This window comes from Eschrichtius robustus, chromosome 8 (genome assembly GCF_028021215.1).
Source record: "Eschrichtius robustus isolate mEscRob2 chromosome 8, mEscRob2.pri, whole genome shotgun sequence".
Classification (NCBI taxonomy): domain Eukaryota; kingdom Metazoa; phylum Chordata; class Mammalia; order Artiodactyla; family Eschrichtiidae; genus Eschrichtius; species Eschrichtius robustus.
In genome coordinates this window covers 68,650,560-68,669,978 of record NC_090831.1, presented here as the reverse complement: position 1 = coordinate 68,669,978, position 19,419 = coordinate 68,650,560, and the positions used below count along the sequence as shown (strand labels likewise).

Sequence of the window (19,419 nt, the reverse complement as noted above, 5' to 3'; positions counted from 1 at the left end):
GGAGAAACTGAACTATGATGTAGTCTTAACAAAGGCCTTAGTCAACCCCATGGGGAACTCTGATGGAACGGCCCTAGAGAATATTACAGGCTGAGGTTGAGAGGCTGGTTTTTATACCGCTGTGCTAATTAGTCACTGGATGTGCGTGCCCTGAAAGAAGGCGTGGTCTTGAGTTGAGGCAGGTAGCTGCACCTGAGGCAATTCCCTGAGAGGGTTGGCAGCTGAGGGTTGTATGTTGGCAGCACTCCCAACAGCTAGGGGAATAATTCTTTCAGTCCTGAAGGGAGATCACAGCAATGCATCACTACATCCACCTCAGGTTTGCTGTCTTTGATCACATGCACAGTATTGTTTTTATCATTTAATATGTCTGGAGTGAGTCATCATAAAATGCCCCAGAAATGCCCCCACTTGGTGAAGATTAACCTTGCCTGTCAACTTTATTGGGCACTTAGGTATTTCCTATAGACCTGAGACCCTCACTAGAAGGACCAAATGGTGTTTGGGAAGTTGGAACTTAGAGTCAGGCTGGTGTTTTTCTGTGAGCAGGACAAGAAATCACAATAGTCAGCGAGAGAAGATGACCAGATAACGGAAAGACAGAAGCCAGGTTAGGAAGGAGTGAAGACCAGGTTGTGCCCACTCATCTGTATAAGAGGATGGTGATCCTTGCACAAGCAGATCTGGGACTAAATAAAGCTCTTTTATGGGCTGGATTTAGCCAAAAGGCTGTAGCATGTAGATACTTCATTTAAAAGATTAGCATTAAAAACATGCGTCAGGAATCTTGTTGGTTTCATTTGCATTCAGCAGGACAAGATTTCTATCCGTGTGACCTTGGGCAAGATTCTAAAACTCTCTCTGTGTCAATATCTTCATCTAGTAGATGAATGTAATAATAGTAACTGTCTTATAGGGTTAGGAGTAGGTGATAGTCCAAGTTCAACACTGAGTAGACTGGCACTTATCAGGTTCAGTAAGCAATTTTTGGAATTGTTATTGTTGTTATATTTATTACCATATTGAGTTAATTGAGTATTTTCTGTCAAGCCACTCTTAGCCTAAATTTTGGAGGCAGAAGAATAAGAAAATATTTCGAGTTGTTAAAATTTTAAAACAATAATCAAGGAAAAAGTTGTATGAAGTTTCTTTGTACTATTTTTGCAACTTTTCTGTAAAGTCTGAAATTATGTCAAAATAAAAATTGAAAACAAAAAGCTCTCTGACTTATTTTGCTGGGATTATTTGGGATGGGAGCAGGCATATAGGAGCCTTGACTATTTTTACGCTGCTTAGTTTTATGTAATTAGACCCCTTTAATTTATCCCTTAATTTTTGTGAAAATATCACTCTATTCCAGTCATGTTTTGGGGAAAAGAAAGAGTTTGTGTCCATATTTGGGTCAGAGAGAAAAGGGAAACATCATATTCATGGGGTACAGATGAAATGCAAGCAGGGGAAATTAAAGTAAGAAATCTTCAAGAATGAGGTGAAAATACAGGAAGAAAGAGCCAGAAAGGCATGTACTGCTATATTTTTTTTCTTATTCCCTTCCTGGAGATTTTTCTTTCCTGGGGAAAAATGAATGATATTTATAAGCACCTACTGTGTGCCAGGCACAGTACTAAGTGCTTTCACACGTTATCTGATTTACTCATAACAATCCTGTGGCAAAAAAACACATTATTGCCATTTTACAATGAGAAAAACTGAGCCTCAGAGAGAATAATTAGGTTTCCCAAGACCACATGATAAGTGAGGGAGCCGAAGAGAGGGTGCTGCATCGGTTTAGGGTCAGATTGGGTTAAAGGTCCATCAGCAAGTGAATGGATACACAAATTGTGGTATATTCTTACAATGGAATACTACTCAGCAATAAAAAGAAATGAACTATTGATATATGCAATATGGCTTCATTTCAAAGTAATTATGCTGAGTGAAAAAAGCCAGATAAAAAACAGCACACATTGTACGACTCCGTTTATGTAACTCTAGAAAATGCAAACTAATCCATAGTGACAGAAAGTAGAATAGTGGTTGCTAGGAGATGGGGTGGTGTGGGGAGTGGCAGGAGAAAACTTTTGGGGGCAATAGATATGTTCACTATCTCGATTGTGGTGATGGTTTCGTGGGTGTATACATCTGTCAAAATACCGTATTATATACACACCTTATGTATGTATAGTTATTTCATGTCACTTATTCCTCAAAAAAGCAGTTTTTAAAAACTGGGTTGGAATCCTTGTTATACTACTTACAAGTGCTTAATCTCTAAGACTAGTTTCTTTATCAGTTAATAAGGTTGATAACACCTACTTCAGAGAGTTGGTATGAAGAGTAAAATAAATCAGTTAGTTAACTGTTTAGTACAGTGCCTAATATAATAGCAAGTAAGTAGCAAACATTATGTGACAAGTCCTAGACTCTGAGTTCTTCCTTCTTAGAGCTTTTTCTACTTTAGTTAGTAATGTTAGTCATTGTTATTTTTATTTATAGCTATAATTCAAACACATCAATCTTACTCCAAAGTCCAAGATCTTTCCACTAAACCACACTAAACCATGACAAATTTTATGATCTGAGTTAAGGAATGTCATCCCCCAATGGGAGTCTTCTGCATAAAAACAAACCAGCTGGTTTGTTGTAAAGCCAAGTTTGTCCAAGTTGTGGCTATTGTAGTGTTCAGCTCCAGAATTTCTCTTTAGTTCCTTTTTTTTTTATTTTTTTTTATTTTTTATTTTTTTTTCACACACACACACTGTATTTTATTTTTACAAGAGATAAATAGACTGACACCAAGCATTGTACATGGATGACCACAACAAAAGCAACAATGATTGCAATTACCAAACCTGAAACACACTCATACTATGTCATAATATTGACATTCAGTCCAGTAATCCTCCACTGTAACAGCTCCTTTACTTTGCAGTGAAAATTGATTTGTATATTCTTTGCCTCTGAGTCCTTGTGGGATTTTTTTTTTTTTTAATTCAGACAGAAAGTCACAAAAATTATACTCATCCTCATCAGTTCACTCAGTCCCATGTAATTAAATTTTTTTTTTTCATCTTGATCTTTTGTTAGCACTGTTTTGAGTTCATCAGTTTTTCATTAGAGTTCTGAAAATGCTTATTCATTCAGTTCAGCAGTACAGTCAGTTACCAGAAACCTGTACTTGTCAGAGCCTTTTCCATGAATTTCTTGAAGATGAAACCCTTTTATAGGAACATATTTGCAAAAGCATCAGAGTACACCCAGAACTGTCTGTCAATGACAAAAGACTTAAAAATGACCACAGTTAAAGATTTGATGAAAGTTCATAATAATGCAGTTGACAAGAAAATTAGTTATTTCTGAGATATACATTTTAAAGTAATAACTAGGATTATTACTTATAACATTATACCAGAACATATAAGATTTTTAGAAATTTCATGTAATGTCTGAAACATTTATATTAACATATTTCCATACATATTTCCATACAAATACAAATATAAGATTTTTAGAAATTTCATGTAATGTCTGAAACATTTATATTAACATATTTCCATACAAATAACCCAATGAAAGTTTAGTATTAGTTGTTTTGCTTGTTTGTTTTTTTATACTGCAGGTTCTTATTAGGCATCAATTTTATACACATCAGTGTATACATGTCCATCCCAATCGCCCAATTCAGCACACCACCATCCCCACCCCACTGCAGTTTTCCCCCCTTGGTGTCCATATGTCCATTCTCTACATCTGTGTCTCAACTTCTGCCCTGCAAACTGGCTCATCTGTACCATTTTTCTAGGTTCCACATACATGCATTAATATACGATATTTGTTTTTCTCTTTCTGACTTACTTCACTCTGTATGACAGTCTCCAGATCCACCCACTTCTCAACAAATGACTCAATTTCGTTCCTTTTTATGGCTGAGTAATATTCCATTGTGTATATGTACCACATCTTCTTTATCCATTCGTCTGTTGATGGGCATTTAGGTTGCTTCCATGACCTGGCTATTGTAAATAGTGCTGCAATGAACATTCGGGTGCATGTGTTTTTTGAATTACGGTTTTCTCTGGGTATATGCCCAGTAGTGGGATTGCTGGGTCATATGGTAATTCTATTTTTAGTTTTTTAAGGAACCTCCATATTGTTCTCCACAGTGGCTGTATCAATTTACACTCCCACCAACAGTGCAAGAGGGTTCCCTTTTCTCCACACCCTCTCCAGCATTTGTTGTTTGTAGATTTTCTGATGATGCCCATTCTAACAGGAGTGAGGTGATACCTCATTGTAGTTTTGATTTGCATTTCTCTAATAATTAGTGATGTTGAGCATCTTTTCATGTGCTTCGTGGCCGTCTGTATGTCTTCTTTGGAGAAATGTCTATTTAGGTCTTCTGCCCATTTTTGGATTGGGGTGTTTGTTTCTTTAATATTGAGCTGAATGAGCTGTTTATATATTTTGGATATTAATCCTTTGTCCGTTGATTCGTTTGCAAATATTTTCTCCCATTCTGAGGGTTGTCTTTTTGTCTTGTTTATGGTTTCCTTTGCTGTGCAAAAGCTTTGAAGTTTCATTAGGTCCCATTTGTTTATTTTTGTTTTTATTTCCATTACTCTAGGAGGTGGATCAAAAAAGATCTTGCTGTGATTTATGTCAAAGAGTGTTCTTCCTATGTTTTCCTCTAAGAGTTTTATAGTGTCCAGTCTTATATTTAGGTCTCTAATCCATTTTGAGTTTATTTTTGTGTATGGTGTTAGGGAGTATTCTAATTTCATTCTTTTACATGTAGCTGTCCAGTTTTCCCAGCACCACTTATTGAAGAGACTGTCTTTTCTCCATTGTATATCTTTGCCTCCTTTGTCATAGATTAGTTGACCATAGGTGCGTGGGTTAATCTCTGGGCTTTCTATCTTGTTCCATTGATCTATGTTTCTGTTTTTGTGCCAGTACCATATTGTCTTGATTACTGTAGCTTTGTAGTATAGTCTGAAGTCAGGGAGCCTGATTCCTCCAGCTCCATTTTTTTGCCTCAAGACTGCTTTGGCTATTCGGGGTCTTTTGTGACTCCATACAAATTTTAAGATGATTTGTTCTAGCTCCATAAAAAATGCCATTGGTAATTTGATAGGGATTGCATTGAATCTGTAGATTGCTTTGGGTAGTATACTCATTTTCACAATGTTGATTCTTCCAATCCAAGAGCATGGTATATCTCTCCATCTGTTGGTATCATCTTTAATTTCTTTCATCAGTGTCTTATAGTTTTCTGCATACAGGTCTTTTGGCTCCCTAGGTAGGTTTATTCCTAGGTATTTTATTCTTTTTGTTGCAATGGTAAATGGGAGTGTTTCCATAATTTCTCTTTCAGATTTTTCATCATTAGTGTATAGGAATGCAAGAGATTTCTGGGCATTAATTTTGTATCCTGCAACTTTACCATATTCATTAATTAGCTCTAGCAGTTTTCTGGTGGCAGTTTTAGGATTCTCTATGTATAGTATCATGTCATCTGCAAACAGTGACAGTTTTACTTCTTCTTTTCCAATTTGTATTCCTTTTATTTCTTTTTCTTCTCTGATTGCTGTGGCTAGGACTTCCAGAACTATGTTGAATAATAGTGGTGAGAGTGGACATCCTTGTCTCGTTCCTGATCTTAGAGTGAATGCTTTCAGTTTTTCACCATTGAGAATGATGTTTGCTGTGGGTTTGTCATATATGGCCTTTATTATGTTGAGGTAGGTTCCCTCTATGCCCACTTTCTGGAGAATTTTTATCATAAATGGGTGTTGAATTTTGTCAAAAGCTTTTTCTGCATCTATTGAGATGATCATATGGTTTTTATTCTTCAATTTGTTAATATGGTGTATCACATTGATTGATTTGCATATATTGAAGAATCCTTGCATCCCTGGGATAAATCCCACTTGATCGTGGTGTATGATCCTTTTAATGTGTTGTTGGATTCCGTTTGCTAGTATTTTGTTGAGGATTTTTGCATCTATATTCATCAGTGATATTGGTCTGTAATTTTCTTTTTTTGTAGTGTCTTTGTCTGGTTTTGGTATCAGGGTGATGGTGGCCTCATAGAATGAGTTTGGGAGTGTTCCTTCCTCTGCAATTTTTTGGAAGAGTTTGAGAAGGATAGGTGTTAGCTCTTCTCTAAATGTTTGATAGAATTCACCTGTGAAGCCATCTGGTCCTGGACTTTTGTTTGTTGGAAGATTTTTAATCACAGTTTCAATTTCATTACTTGTGATTGGTCTGTTCATATTTTCTGTTTCTTCCTGGTTCAGTCTTGGAAGGTTATACCTTTTTAAAAATTTGTCCATTTCTTCCAGGTTGTCCATTTTATTGGCATAAAGTTGCTTGTAGTAGTCTCTTAGGATGCTTTGTATTTCTGCGGTGTCTGTTGTAACTTCCCCTTTTTCATTTCTGATTTTATTGATTTGAGACCTCTCCCTCTTTTTCTTGATGAGTCTGACTAATGGCTTATCAATTTTGTTTATCTTCTCAAAGAACCAACTTTTAGTTTTATTGATCTTTGCTATTGTTTTCTTTGTTTCTATTTCATTTATTTCTGCTCTGATCTTTATGATTTCTTTCCTTCTGCTAACTTTGGGTTTTGTTTGTTCTTCTTTCTCTAGTTTCTTTAGGTGCAAGGTTAGATTGTTTACTTGAGATTTTTCTTGTTTCTTGAGATAGGCTTGTATAGCTATAAACTTCCCTCTTAGAACTGCTTTTGCTGCATCCCATAGGTTTTGGGTCGTCGTGTTTTCATTGTCATTTGTCTCTAGGTATTTTTTGATTTCCTCTTTGATTTCTTCAGTGATCTCTTGGTTATTTAGTAACGTATTGTTTAGCCTCCATGTGTTTGTCTTTTTTACGTTTTTTTCCCTGTAATTCATTTCTAATCTCATAGCGTTGTGGTCAGAAAAGATGCTTGATATGATTTCAATTTTCTTAAATTTACTGAGGCTTGATTTGTGACCCAAGATGTGATCTATCCTGGAGAATGTTCCGTGCGCACTTGAGAAGAACGTGTAATCTGCTGTTTTTGGATGGAATGTCCTATATATATCAATTAAATCTAACTGGTCTATTGTGTCATTTAAAGCTTCTGTTTCCTTATTTATTTTCATTTTGGATGATCTGTCCATTGGTGTAAGTGAGGTGTTAAAGTCCCCCACTATGATTGTGTTACTGTCGATTTCCTCTTTTATAACTGTTAGCAGTTGCCTTATGTATTGAGGTGCTCCTATGTTGGGTGCATATATATTTATAATTGTTATATCTTCTTCTTGGATTGATCCCTGGATCATTATGTAGTGTCCTTCCTTGTCTCTTGTAACATTCTTTATTTTAAAGTCTATTTTATCTGATTTGAGTATTGCCGCTCCAGCTTTCTTTTGATTTCCATTTGCATGGAATATCTTTTTCCATCCCCTCACTTTCAGTCTGTACGTGTCCCTAGGTCTAAAGTGGGTCTCTTGTAGACAGCATATATATGGGTCTTGTTTTTGTATCCATTCAGCCAGTCTATGTCTTTTGGTTGGGGCATTTAGTCCATTCACGTTTAAGGTAATTATCGATATGTATGTTCCTATGACCATTTTCTTAATTGTTTAGGGTTTGTTTTTGTAGGTCCTTTTCTTCTCTTGTGTTTCCCACTTAGAGAAGTTCCTTTAGCATTTGTTGTAGAGCTGGTTTGGTGGTGCTGAATTCTCTTAGCTTTTGCTTGTCTGTAAAGCTTTTCATTTCTCCATCAAATCTAAATGAGATCCTTGCCGGGTAGAGTAATCTTGGTTGTAGGTTCTTCCCTTTCATCACTTTAAGTATATCATGCCACTCCCTTCTGGCTTGTAGAGTTTCTGCTGAGAAATCAGCTGTTAACCTTATGGGAGTTCCCTTGTATGTTATTTGTCGTTTTTCCCTTGCTGCTTTCAATAATTTTTCTTTGTCTTTAATTTTTGCCACTTTGATTACTATGTGTCTCGGCGTGTTTCTCCTTGGGTTTATCCTGTATGGGACTCTCTGCGCTTCCTGGACTTGGGTGGCTATTTCCTTTCCCATGTTAGGGAAGTTTTCGACTATAATCTCTTCAAATATTTTCTCTGGTCCTTTCTCTCTCTCTTCTCCTTCTGGGACCCCTATAATGCGAATGTTGTTGCGTTTAATGTTGTCCCAGAGGTCTCTTAGGCTGTCTTCATTTCTTTTCATTCTTTTTTCTTTATTCTGTTCCGCAGCAGTGAATTCCACCATTCTGTCTTCCAGGTCACTTATCCGTTCTTCTGCCTCAGTTATTCTGCTATTGATTCCTTCTAGTGTAGTTTTCATTTCAGTTATTGTATTGGTCATCTCTGTTTGTTTGTTCTTTAATTCTTCTAGGTCTTTGTTAATCATTTCTTGCATCTTCTCAATCTTTGCCTCCATTCTTATTCTGAGGTCCTGGATCATCTTCACTATCATTATTCTGAATTCTTTTTCCGGAAGGTTGCCTATCTCCACTTCATTTAATTGTTTTTCTGGGGTTTTTTCTTGTTCCTTCATCTGGTACATAGCCCTCTGCCTTTTCATCTTGTCTATCTTTCTGTAACTGTGGTTTTTGGTCCACAGGCTGCAGGATTGTAGTTTTTCTTGCTTCTGCTGTCTGCCCTCTGGTGGTTGAGGCTATCTAAGAGGCTTGATGGGAGGCTCTGGTGGTGGGTAGAGCTGACTGTTGCTGTGGCGGTCAGAGCTCAGTAAAACTTTAATCCACTTGACTGTTGATGGGTGGGGCTGGGTTCCCTCCCTGTTGGTTGTTTTGCCTGAGGCAACCCAACACTGGAGCCTACCTGGGCTCTTTGGTGGGGTTAATGGCAGACTCTGGGAGGGCTCACGCCAAGGAGCTCTTCCCAGAACCTCCGCTGCCAGTGTCCTTGTCCCCACGGTGAAACAGAGCCACCCCCCGCCTCTGCAGGAGACCCCCCAACACCAGCAGGTAGGTCTGGTTCAGTCTCCCCAAGGGTCACTGCTCCTTCCCCTGGGTTCCGATGCGCACACTACTTTGTGTGTGCCCTCCAAGATTGGAGTCTCTGTTTCCCCCAGTCCTGTAGAAGTCCTGCAATCAATTCCCACTAGGCTTCAAAGTCTGGTTCTCTAGGAATTCCTCCTCCTGTTGCCAGACCCCCAGGTTGGGAAGCCTGACGTGGGGCTCAGAACCTTCACTCCAGTGGGTGGACTTCTGTGGTATAAGTGTTCGCCAGTCTGTGAGTCACCCACCCAGCAGTTATGGGATTTGATTTTACTCTGATTGCGCCCCTCCTACCGTCTCACTGTGGCTTCTCCTCTGTTCTTGGACGTGGGGTATCCTCCTTGGTGAAGTCCAGGGTCTTCCTGTCAATGATTGTCCAGCAGCCAGTTGTGATTCTGGTGCTCTCGCAAGAGGGAGTGAGAGCACGTCCTTCTACTCCGCCATCTTGGTTAATCCTCCTTTAGTTCCTTTTTATAATTCTCTTTATTGATATTCTAATTTTGTCCATACATCCTTTTCCTCATTTCATTTAGTTCTTTGTCCATATTTTCCATTAGTTCTTTGAGCATATTTAACACAGTTGTTTTAAAATCTCTGTCTAGTAATTCCAATGTCTGGACTTCCTCAGAGATGGTTTCTACCAATTTATTTCATTCCTTGGGAAGAGCCATACTTTCTTATTTCTTTGTATGCCTTGTGATTTTTTTTGATGAAAACTATTTAGTTTCTATTGTAATATGGTACCTGGAAGTCAGATTCTCTCCCTCTCACAGGGCTTGCTACTTTTTGGTTGTTGAAGGCTGTAGCAGTCAGTTTGTTCAATGTTGTTCCCAAACTACTACTGCAAAGACTGCATTCTTTGTCAATGTGGTCATTAGTCTCTGTTCCTTAGCTTGTGTTCAGCTAGTGTTTTGATAGAAATTTCTTTGAAAGCTAGGAACCTATAAGTCTTGGCAAATTGGCTCTGATCTTCAACTTGCCAGGCTTGCACTGTGCCAAGGGATCAGCCTAAGGAAAAGCTTAGGGTCTTCTCAGGTGTTTTCTGAGCATGTGTCTTACCCTGGGCATGTACACGGCTTTCTAAATCCCCGTGTATACATAGTTGCTTTTAAATGTCCTAATTTCCCAAAGAAACTCTCCCCAGTTTTTGCCTTAGACAGTCTACTGTATGTTTCAACCATAATCTCTGCCCCAAGTGTCTGAGGATTGTTAATTTGGCTTGCAGTATTTTCAAGCTCTTTCTCCTGAGTTCTGAATTAGGGGAGACAGAGTGGAACACCTAGCATCCGTCCTTTAGGTTGTCCCCATATTAGTCTGCTTGGGCGGCTGTAACAAAATACCACAGCCTGGATAGCTTAGATAACAGAAGTTTCTCCCTCACAGTTCTGGAGGCTAGAAATTAAAAAATCAAGGTACCTGCCAATTTAGTTTGCCTTCTCACTGTGTCCTCAAATGATGGAGAGGAAGAGAGAGAGCGAGTTCTGGTGTCTCTTCTTCTTACAGGACACTAAATCTATTGAATGAGAGTCTCACCCTTATTGCCTCATTTAACCTTTATCACCTCCTCACAGGCCCCACAGTCACATTGGGGATTAGTGCTTCAACATATGAATTTTGGGGAACACAATTCAGTGTACAGCACCCCCCAACAGATTAGAACAGATTTTACAACAATGTGTGAACAGGGTCAGTTTTGCTCCCTCCAGAATGGAAACAGTCCCACAGTGGGAACATGGGCTGTTGCCATTCTAAGATAGCTGCCTTTTTATGACTGCAACAGCTTTATGACCACTGCTGCTTTAAGACTGTTGCCACTTTAAGACTACTGACATTTTATAAGGCTGTCCCCATGCAGGGGCAGAGGTAGTGGAAGGACAAGTAAATCACTACAAAATCTTCCTACCTTTTTTTCACAGCTATTTTGAATTTAATGGGCAGAACACTTCATAAAATAAAGATAGCAGAAAATCAATTTGATTGGGAAATAGCAGGGCTGATAAACTTTGCCACATAATGTACATTACAGATATCAAAGTTTTCTCTATTACTTATGAATAAACCAAATTATAAAATTTTAGGGAATTCCCTGGAAGTCCAGTGGTTAGAACTCTGTGCTGTCACTGCCGAGGGCACAGGTTCAATCCCTGGTTGGGGAACTGGTCACCTCTCTGGAGGCAGCCACTCTTTCCAGTTTCTTATGTGGCCTTCCAAAGATGAAACTGCACACCTCAGATTGGGACTCTGAACCCAATCACACCTCAGATGGGACTTGAACCCAGTTGCACTCCAGATTGGACTTGAACCCACAATCTCCCAGCTGAAACCACACACCTGGTCTCAGGACTCAATGCAACTCGGGTTCTTTAAGTCTCAGCACAGAAGGAATTCAGCAAGAGGCAAAGGGATAAGCAAGAAGTAGATTTATTAATATAGGACCCTTGTGAAGGATATAAGCAGGCAGGCGAGAAGGCTCTGCACTGAGGACTAAGCAGGAAACCAGATTTCTTTCGGGAGATACACATGCCACAGACAGAGTGTGGGTCATCTCAGAAGGCGAGAGGCCCTGGAAGAAAGAAACTCTACAGAGTGCGGTCCATCTCAAAAGGCGAGAGCAGCCCTTCCTACTATTTTGAAGTGCCTTTTTATTGATTCAGTGCTCATTTGGTTGCTGTAAACTTTCAACTGTTTTCCAGAGTTCTCAAAAATTGCTTCTGACTGTTTCTGCTTGTTTTTTGATGTTTCTGTGGGAGAACAAGAGCGGGAAGCTTCCTACTCTGCCATTTTGCTCTTTTTACTCAAAAGACTGAAGCTTTTGTGTTTTTCATAAGTTTTATGTTATTCCTCAGACCAAAGCTTTCAAAACGCTTTTTAATTCTTATATATGAAAAGAACTATTTAGATCGCTCTTAAATGAAGTGATGAAATGTATTCTAAAGAATGGAAAAATTATCCACTCTAACTTAACAATAAAAAGTGTAACTTAATATAAGAATACAGTGGAGGGATTCATGGAACTCAAGAGCAGTCGGGCCATTTGCGGGACGGGTGTCATGAAAAGTCTGTGAGAAGCTAAAAAAATGACACTCTCCCCTTTCTTTCTCTGTTTCTGTGAGATCACCAAAGCTCAGGGTCGTTTCTCTCCTCAGATAGTCTGCTTCATTTCTCTCTCTCCCTGTACAATGGGTTCCCCTTATCTTGGGTTCACACGTTTGGGTTACAAGCCCCTGTCTGGGTTACAGTTTCAGGGTTCAATAGAGAGAAACTAAGACCTCTCTTCCAATTCCAAGTTCTCAGAGGAGAGAATCTGATTGATTCAGATTCCTTCAAGGATCAAACTCTATCCAATCAAGAAGGCAGAAGGGTCCTATCATATAAACATGGCTGTAGGGACCAAATCTCTAGATGGGAACTGGAGGAAAAAGGAAGAGGAAGAGGGTGCTTTTCAATGGATGATGGACAGAAACCCAACAAAATATCAACCCCAATCCATTCTTAGATTTAAAAACATTTAAATACAACTTAAAAGAAAGAAGAAAAGAATTGTGCCACGTTATGCAGCTAAAATTTGTAAGTCAGTTCTTTACAGTCACAGAGGTAACAAACGCATTTATAAATAATTTACCGCTTACGGATTTTAAAGCATCACCTACTCCATTTACAACAAATGTTTTCTGCTTTTGTTGAGCCACCAGGGAATATAATTAAGGAATATTCTGAGTCTTATTCCAGGAAACTAGAGGAACACAGGGTAACCCCAGGGAGCCCAACCTTCTAAGTTGAGTATTTCTCTGGTTCCTCAGTGCTCACAAGGCAGTCTCTGCTTTCAAGCTAACATGTTGTGAGTCATGCTGAGTCTTCTTCCCTTGAGATTAAAAGTATTTTCCAGACTTTCCTTTTTTCTTTATCTCCCCCTCTGCTCCGTTCTCCACCTTTATCCCCTTCACGTGTCAGTCAATCCAGAAAGTAACACTAGCCTTTCCAACTGGCTCAGAATCTTGGTTGATTTTGTGAAGATGTAGCTGCAAGGAATAAAAACTGTTTGGAAAATGCTCTCTTAGGTTCCACAGAATGAAAATACTGTAACCTGGAAGGAATTTTCAGTATGAGATGAGAAGCTCCGTTGGAAAGCACACTATCTCCAGAAAAGAAAGCTCTGTCTCTTTTTCTACGTTTCTTCTTCCTATTCAAGTGAATAATGATGGGAGGTAGCCAGGGTCAACTAAAATCACAAATAATCTGATATCTAGAGGAGTCAGTAGTTTCAACTGATTTAGAGTCACAGCTGAATAGCAGAAAACAAGAAAGAAAATACAACAAAACCAGGAAGTTTCGATAATTCATCCACTACATTATCAAGACTTGAATCTTACACTGAAGCTCTGTCTTAACTCATCCTCATATATTTACCTCTGGAGTTAGTCACACCGCCAAATTGTGCATTGTCTCTAATTGCATATTCTTTACCTCTGATGTTCCATTATATAAAGCCTTCCCTTTCATTCCCAAGTCTTCCTCTCTGAAAGAGAAAGACGTGTATTCTACCATTTATTTTCTTGCTCTTGGGTGTAATTTTGCTCTAGAATAAACGCTTACACTCAGACCAAATTATTGGTTAAATGTATGTTTATTACTAAGTATGTTTAACTACCACTGTTACCATAAAGAGGGGCACACACCCAACCGTAATTACAAATTAAGTCCTGAAAAGAGAAAGGAGCCAGTCATAATTATGTATTCTTTTTAAAGTGCAATCATATTTCAACAGGCTAATAAAGTTAGACCTGACATATAATAACTTACCATCCTGCCATACTCTTAAATCCTAACTGCTTACTATGAATGATGTTAATATTTTACAAAGGTACACAGTAAAATCAGTTATTAGTTATCACTTCCTGAAAGAAAAATCAATGTTATACACACCTAAAATATTTAATACTCAATTGCTTAAAAATAAAAAAGGACAGGGCTTCCCTGGTGGCACAGTGGTTAAGAATCCACCTGCCAATGCAGGGGACACAGGTTCGAGCCCTGGTCCGGGAAGATCCCACATGCCGTGGAGCAACTAAGCCCATGCACCACAACTACTGAGCCTGTGCTCTAGAGCCCGCAAGCCACAACTACTGAGCCCACATGCCACAACTACTGAAGCCCACGCACCTAGAGCCCGTGCTCCGCAACAAGAGAAGCCATTGCAATGAGAAGCCCACGCACAGCAAGGAACAGTAGCCCCCGCTCACAGCAATTAGAGAAATCCCGCACGCAGCAATGAAGACCCAACGCAGCCAAAAATAAATAAATTAATTAATTAAAAAAAAAAGTAGGATAGACATTACAAACCTAATGTAATTAAAAGAATGATACTGTCACATATAATCACATTGACTACCTTTTGAGGCCAGTCAGGATTATTTCCCCCAATTTATGGATAGGGAAATTGAGATTTAGAAGGCTTAGGTGACTTGCTACTCAGCTAATCACTGATAAAACTGGGAGCAGTATTCATGTCTCAAGGGTTCCATTGCTTTATTCACTATATGTTTCTTCCAGGATTGTCAATGTTCAGATCTCAGTAAGATTCACAATTGATCTCCCTATGATCATGTCAGAAAAACCTTACATAACACAGGTGTCAGGGATCAAAAATAATACCAGCATTGTATGTTACCCTTTAAGTGAAAAAGATATATTGATTCAACTGTTTACTCGTTCAAGCAACAAATTTAAATACCTACAAATGTGTCAGGCATTGTGCTAGGTAGGCTCTGTTATACCCAGCTGTAGTCGTTATCTTTGCTGCACAACAAATTATCCCAAAACTTAGTGGCTTAAAACAACAGACGTTTATTACTGTACAGTTTCTGAGGGCCTGGAATTTGGGAGTGGCTTAGCTGAGTGGTTCTGGCTCACAAACTCTCTTTGGGTACAATAAAGATACTGACAAGGGATGCAGTCATCTGAAGGCTTGACTAAGGCTGGAGGATCTGCTTCCAAATTCACTCACATGACTGTTTTCAGGAGTCCTCAGTTCCTAACTGGCTGAAGCCTTAATTATTCATAACATGAGTCACTCTGTAAGTTCCTGAGTGTCCTTATGACATAACTACCTTTCCCCAGCGAACAATCCCAGAAAGAGAGCAAGAAGAAAGCTGGCATATGTTTTATAGTCTCCTCTAAGAAGTCACACTACAGCACTCCTATATTCTCTTCATGAGAACAAGTCACTAAGTACAGTCCAAACTCTAGGTGAGGGGAATTAAGCTTCACTTTTGAAAGAAGAAGTATGAAAGAACCTGTGAACATATTTGAAAACTACTATACCAGTAAATATAATTTAACTTATAGAATTTAATCTAATTATTACAGAAAGATTTGTTAATCTAATTGTAATATTTGGGTATTTAAAGGAAAACTAAGTTTATTAGAGAGTGGTTTTTTGTCGTTGCTTGTTTCCATTTTGTGCCCCCATTTTCATCTTACCCTGTCCATTAAAAAATTCTACATGTAGTGCTAAATAAATAATGACTTTTCCTATCTTTTTATGTCAATTAGGACTTTCATTCAGTGCTTATAACGGAAAACCCAAACAACAAGACCTTAAAGAGGAGGAATTTATTTTCCCTCACATAACAACAAATCCAGAAGTGGGCAGTCCAGAGCTGGGTAAGCTGACCCTCCAAAGCAATCATGAACCCAGGCCCCTCTGGCTTCCTATGCTATTATCTTGTTCTTGCGGTTGAAATAGGGCTGCTTCACCTCTAGCATCATGTCACTGTTCCAAGTAAGATAAAGGACAGGTATAGGTCCAATGGCCTATAATTTCTTCCATAAAATTTTGAGCCTCTCCTAGCAACATCTACTTTCATTTTGCTGACAGGTCACATGGCTAAACCATGACTTATTAGAGACTGAGGAAGTAAATATTTTTAACTGGACACACTGTCACCCTGAAAAAAATCAGAGTTCTGCTAGTAAGAAAGAAAGGGTTTAATTAACTATCAGTGTCTATCACCCTGCTCCAAGGAGCCTTGACACACATTATTCTGCTCCAAGGAGCTTTGACATACATTACTGAAACACCACACCAGACAGACAAACATACTGTCCAAGGTTTACCTGTGTTTCAAATGGGAGAATCTGGTCATTTTGAGTCTCACATATAAATTATATTCAAAGTAATCACACTTTCTTTTTTCTAGTTGATAATGAAGAAAAATTGGCTGACATGAATGTCATTTCCAGGAATTTATTCAAGGTGACAGCTGCACAGTTGTGCAAAGGTACGTGCATTAAGAAGCTCATCACAGAGTTGTTTAAAATAGTAAACATTTGGAGAAAAAACAGAAATGAATCAATAGAATACTGGTTAGATAAATGATAGTATATCCACTTAATGGACACTATGCAACTTTTAAAAATTATGTTATTCATGATATATTGTTCAGTGAGAAAAGAACTGTGTACGTAATGAAATCCAGTTTATCATACATTGTATTTATATATCTTTATGTATTTTTTATTCTTAGAGATGTCTGGACGAGTATAATATGAACTTTTAAAAATGGTTACCTCTGAATTACGGGATTTGGAAAATTTTTTTTTGTATTTGAATAAGTATGTATTGTTTTCATGAAAATAATAGCTATTTTCAAAAATACCCTGAAGGGTAGGAGGGGCTGATTTGATCTGGTGTTGTTTGTACCAACATACCTTCTTGCCACTAAGAAAATTATATTAGACATGCTATATCTGAGCTTATCCTTGGAAGGATTTCTTATCTTTGCTCACTGGAAAAATATTATTCCTTATTCATTATAAATATTAATAAAATTAAAATAAGAATTCTGAGGTGTTTTGTTTTGTTTTGCTTTCTAGTTGGAACACTTTGACCTCTGAAGGGTCTCTTTTCCCTGTTTCACAGCGGCTGTGGAAGGAAAGGGGGTGAGGCTGGGGAAGAAAGAAAATGATGGAGGTAAGGATCCAAGAGAGAAGTCTGGAGGCATGGGCCCAGGAAAGAGCACTAACCTGGACATCAGATACTTGCACTTCTCTTCCAGAACGGGCTTCTCAGTTTATCTTTCTGACCTCAGTTTTCTCATCTGAAAAAATGAGGTTTGGATAAGAATCTAGATGTTTTAAAACTCTTTTGGAAGATTCTTTCGGATTTATTAACCGCATATCCTGCTAAACTACACTAAAGCTGAATGTAAATAAATTAAAGGGGGGTGGCCAACAACAATACCTTACTAACGTTATTATTTCTCCCGGACATGTTAAGTAACTTGCCAAGGCTACACAGCTAATAGGTGGAGGGAACCAAGATTCCAGCCCAGAGGCCAAGGCACTAAAGAACTGCTGAGGAGGGCATTTAAAGGAAGCAGGGGAGCTTTCTCACCCTCAGGCTAGGCCTTGTAAACGACGGTTAACACTAATAAAGTCAAGACCTTACCCCACCTCCTGACTGCTGTGGGGTTGCCTCAATCGCACCAGGACTCCTCGCTCTAATCCAAAAACTGTTTTCTGATACAAAGTCCCTTTGCCAACTAAAGGGGGGGGGGGGTGAGGTTTTGCAAGGATCCGAGGAAGCTCTTCCGGCCATTGCCTGACAGCAGTGAAGTAATGACAGAACCAAAGACCACGTGTGCCTTCAGGAGGCTTTTTGGAATCACTAATTGGGTTTTCAGCCCCTGCGGGTTCACATACCTGGTTATGCAACAACAGTTCGCGCACCTCATCTTGCTGTGTTTCCTTTCATTAAGGCCAGAGAGATACTGAGTAAAGAGAGTCGGGAGGGGGGCATAACAGGGGTAAAAAGAACTGTTTAAGAGCAGGCTAGAGGCCATAAGACTCCTGCAGGGTAAGACCCTGTCCCTCAGACAAAGGTCCCTCAGGTATCCGCAGTCTCGGTCCCTGATGTCTCACTGCTTTTAACTCCTCTCAAGGTCCGCAAGCTAACGCAAAACCCTAGAGCAGGATCAGGAAGGCGGAGGCCGCCAGCGAGGAGCCGCAAGAGAGCTGCAACTATCGCTCAGAGAAGACCCGACTTCCCAGACCCCTTCGCACAGGGGCGGGGCGTGCGCTCGGCTGCCAATCCCCGCGCCTACACGTCGTCGTAGCCCCGCCCCACCCTGCCCCCTCTCGCTCCGCCCTTCCCTGGGGCTGGTGCGGCGGCGGCGACGTCAGCGCTGGGAGAGCCCTGGGTGGCGGCTGCGCTGTCCGCCGGCCTCGGCCCGGACGCGCTGCGGGGAGGGGCGGAGCGAACGGGCGGGAGCGCGCGCTGGGCCCGCCTCGGCTGCTGCCGCCGCCGCAGCAGCCACCGCTGCCGGGGAATAATCTGGGCGGCAGCGGGCGGCCCCGGCTAGCAGCCACGAGCCACTTCTGCGGCTGCCGAGAAGAGCGAGGGTCGCCGGTCTCGTGTCGTCCCCCTCTCTGCCCCCCCGGAGGGGCAAGAGGGAGCCGAGGCTGATGTCAGGTACGGCCGGCGGAGGCGCCCTCAGACTGTGGGTCCAATGTCTCGGTTCCCCTCGCCCTCGCCCTCCCCCTCTCGGAGCGTGAGTGTGTGAGTGGGGGAGCGTGGAGGGTGGAACCCCACCCCCGGCGCCGCCAAACAGGTGTCTCGGAGTCGCCGCCGGGGCTGGGGACGTGCGGGTTCCTGAGGGAGGCACGGGGCACTTCCTGCTCCCGGCGCCTCTGCGAACTGCCGTTGGGGCCGCCTGCCCTCCGGGCCGCTATTTTGTTGACATGTAGCCTTCTCTGGGTCGTGGGTCCTTCCCTTTTGCCCTCTCGTGCCCCTCGCCTCCTCGCGCGCCGCCTGCCGTCGGGTGGCGACGGTGAGACACGGGCTGCGCTCCGGACCGCGCGGCTTGAGCACCTAGCGGTCGTGCCCCGCTGGGCCCTCTCCCTGCGGACCTGCGGGCGCTCAGGTGTGGACACCTTCCAGGAGAGCAGCCGGGCTGCCGCGCCGCCCCAGCGCCCAGCGAGCGGGCGCCTTCCGCAAGTGCCGGGGGACTTCCTCAGGGCTCTCTTGGACCAGCAGGTTTGTCTGTGGCCGATTTGTTCTTTTAAATTTCCCTGCCTCTAGTGAGGCAGGTGTGTTTTTTGGCACTAGCTGCGTGGAGGACGAGGAAAGGAGTTTTTTCCTTCCCTCCTCCCTTCCCCACCAAGTGTGATGGGATTAGTAGGTGCTGACAAATTGGCTTTACAGCTCTGAATTTGGATATATTGTATACGCAAGAAATTTAGGGGTGGGGATTTATTCTTGCCCAGCTCTTACCCTCTCCCTTTATTATTATTTTCAAATGACAAAACATCACAAGCTTTGGAAAAGTTGACTAGATTTATAATCTCGTTCTCTCAATTCCTTATAGTTATTGTGGTATATCCTTTTAAAGCGTTTCAGGTTG

The 19,419-nt window shown here is 40.8% G+C and overlaps 1 protein-coding gene and 1 long non-coding RNA gene across 4 annotated transcripts in view; one reads left to right on the top strand and one right to left on the bottom strand.

Moving 5' to 3' along the window:
* The window catches only part of LOC137768483 (uncharacterized), a 79,293-nt gene extending 61,286 nt beyond the window's left edge, over positions 1–18,007 (bottom strand). The window contains exons 1-2 of the long non-coding RNA XR_011074754.1: positions 17,720–18,007; positions 17,042–17,115 (exon numbers count right to left, since the gene is read on the bottom strand). This is a non-coding gene — a long non-coding RNA (uncharacterized lncRNA). The remainder of the gene's footprint in view (positions 1–17,041; positions 17,116–17,719) is intronic.
* Positions 18,008–18,267: 260 nt separating this feature from the next.
* C1GALT1 (core 1 synthase, glycoprotein-N-acetylgalactosamine 3-beta-galactosyltransferase 1) overlaps positions 18,268–19,419 on the top strand; it is a 48,309-nt gene continuing 47,157 nt past the window's right edge. For all 3 annotated transcript variants that reach the window (XR_011074843.1, XM_068550615.1, XM_068550616.1), the window contains exon 1: positions 18,268–18,488. Coding sequence is in view for 1 of the 3 variants with exons in the window: in XM_068550615.1 (XP_068406716.1) it covers positions 18,482–18,488 (7 nt within the window). In the remaining 2 variants the exon portion in view is untranslated. The remainder of the gene's footprint in view (positions 18,489–19,419) is intronic.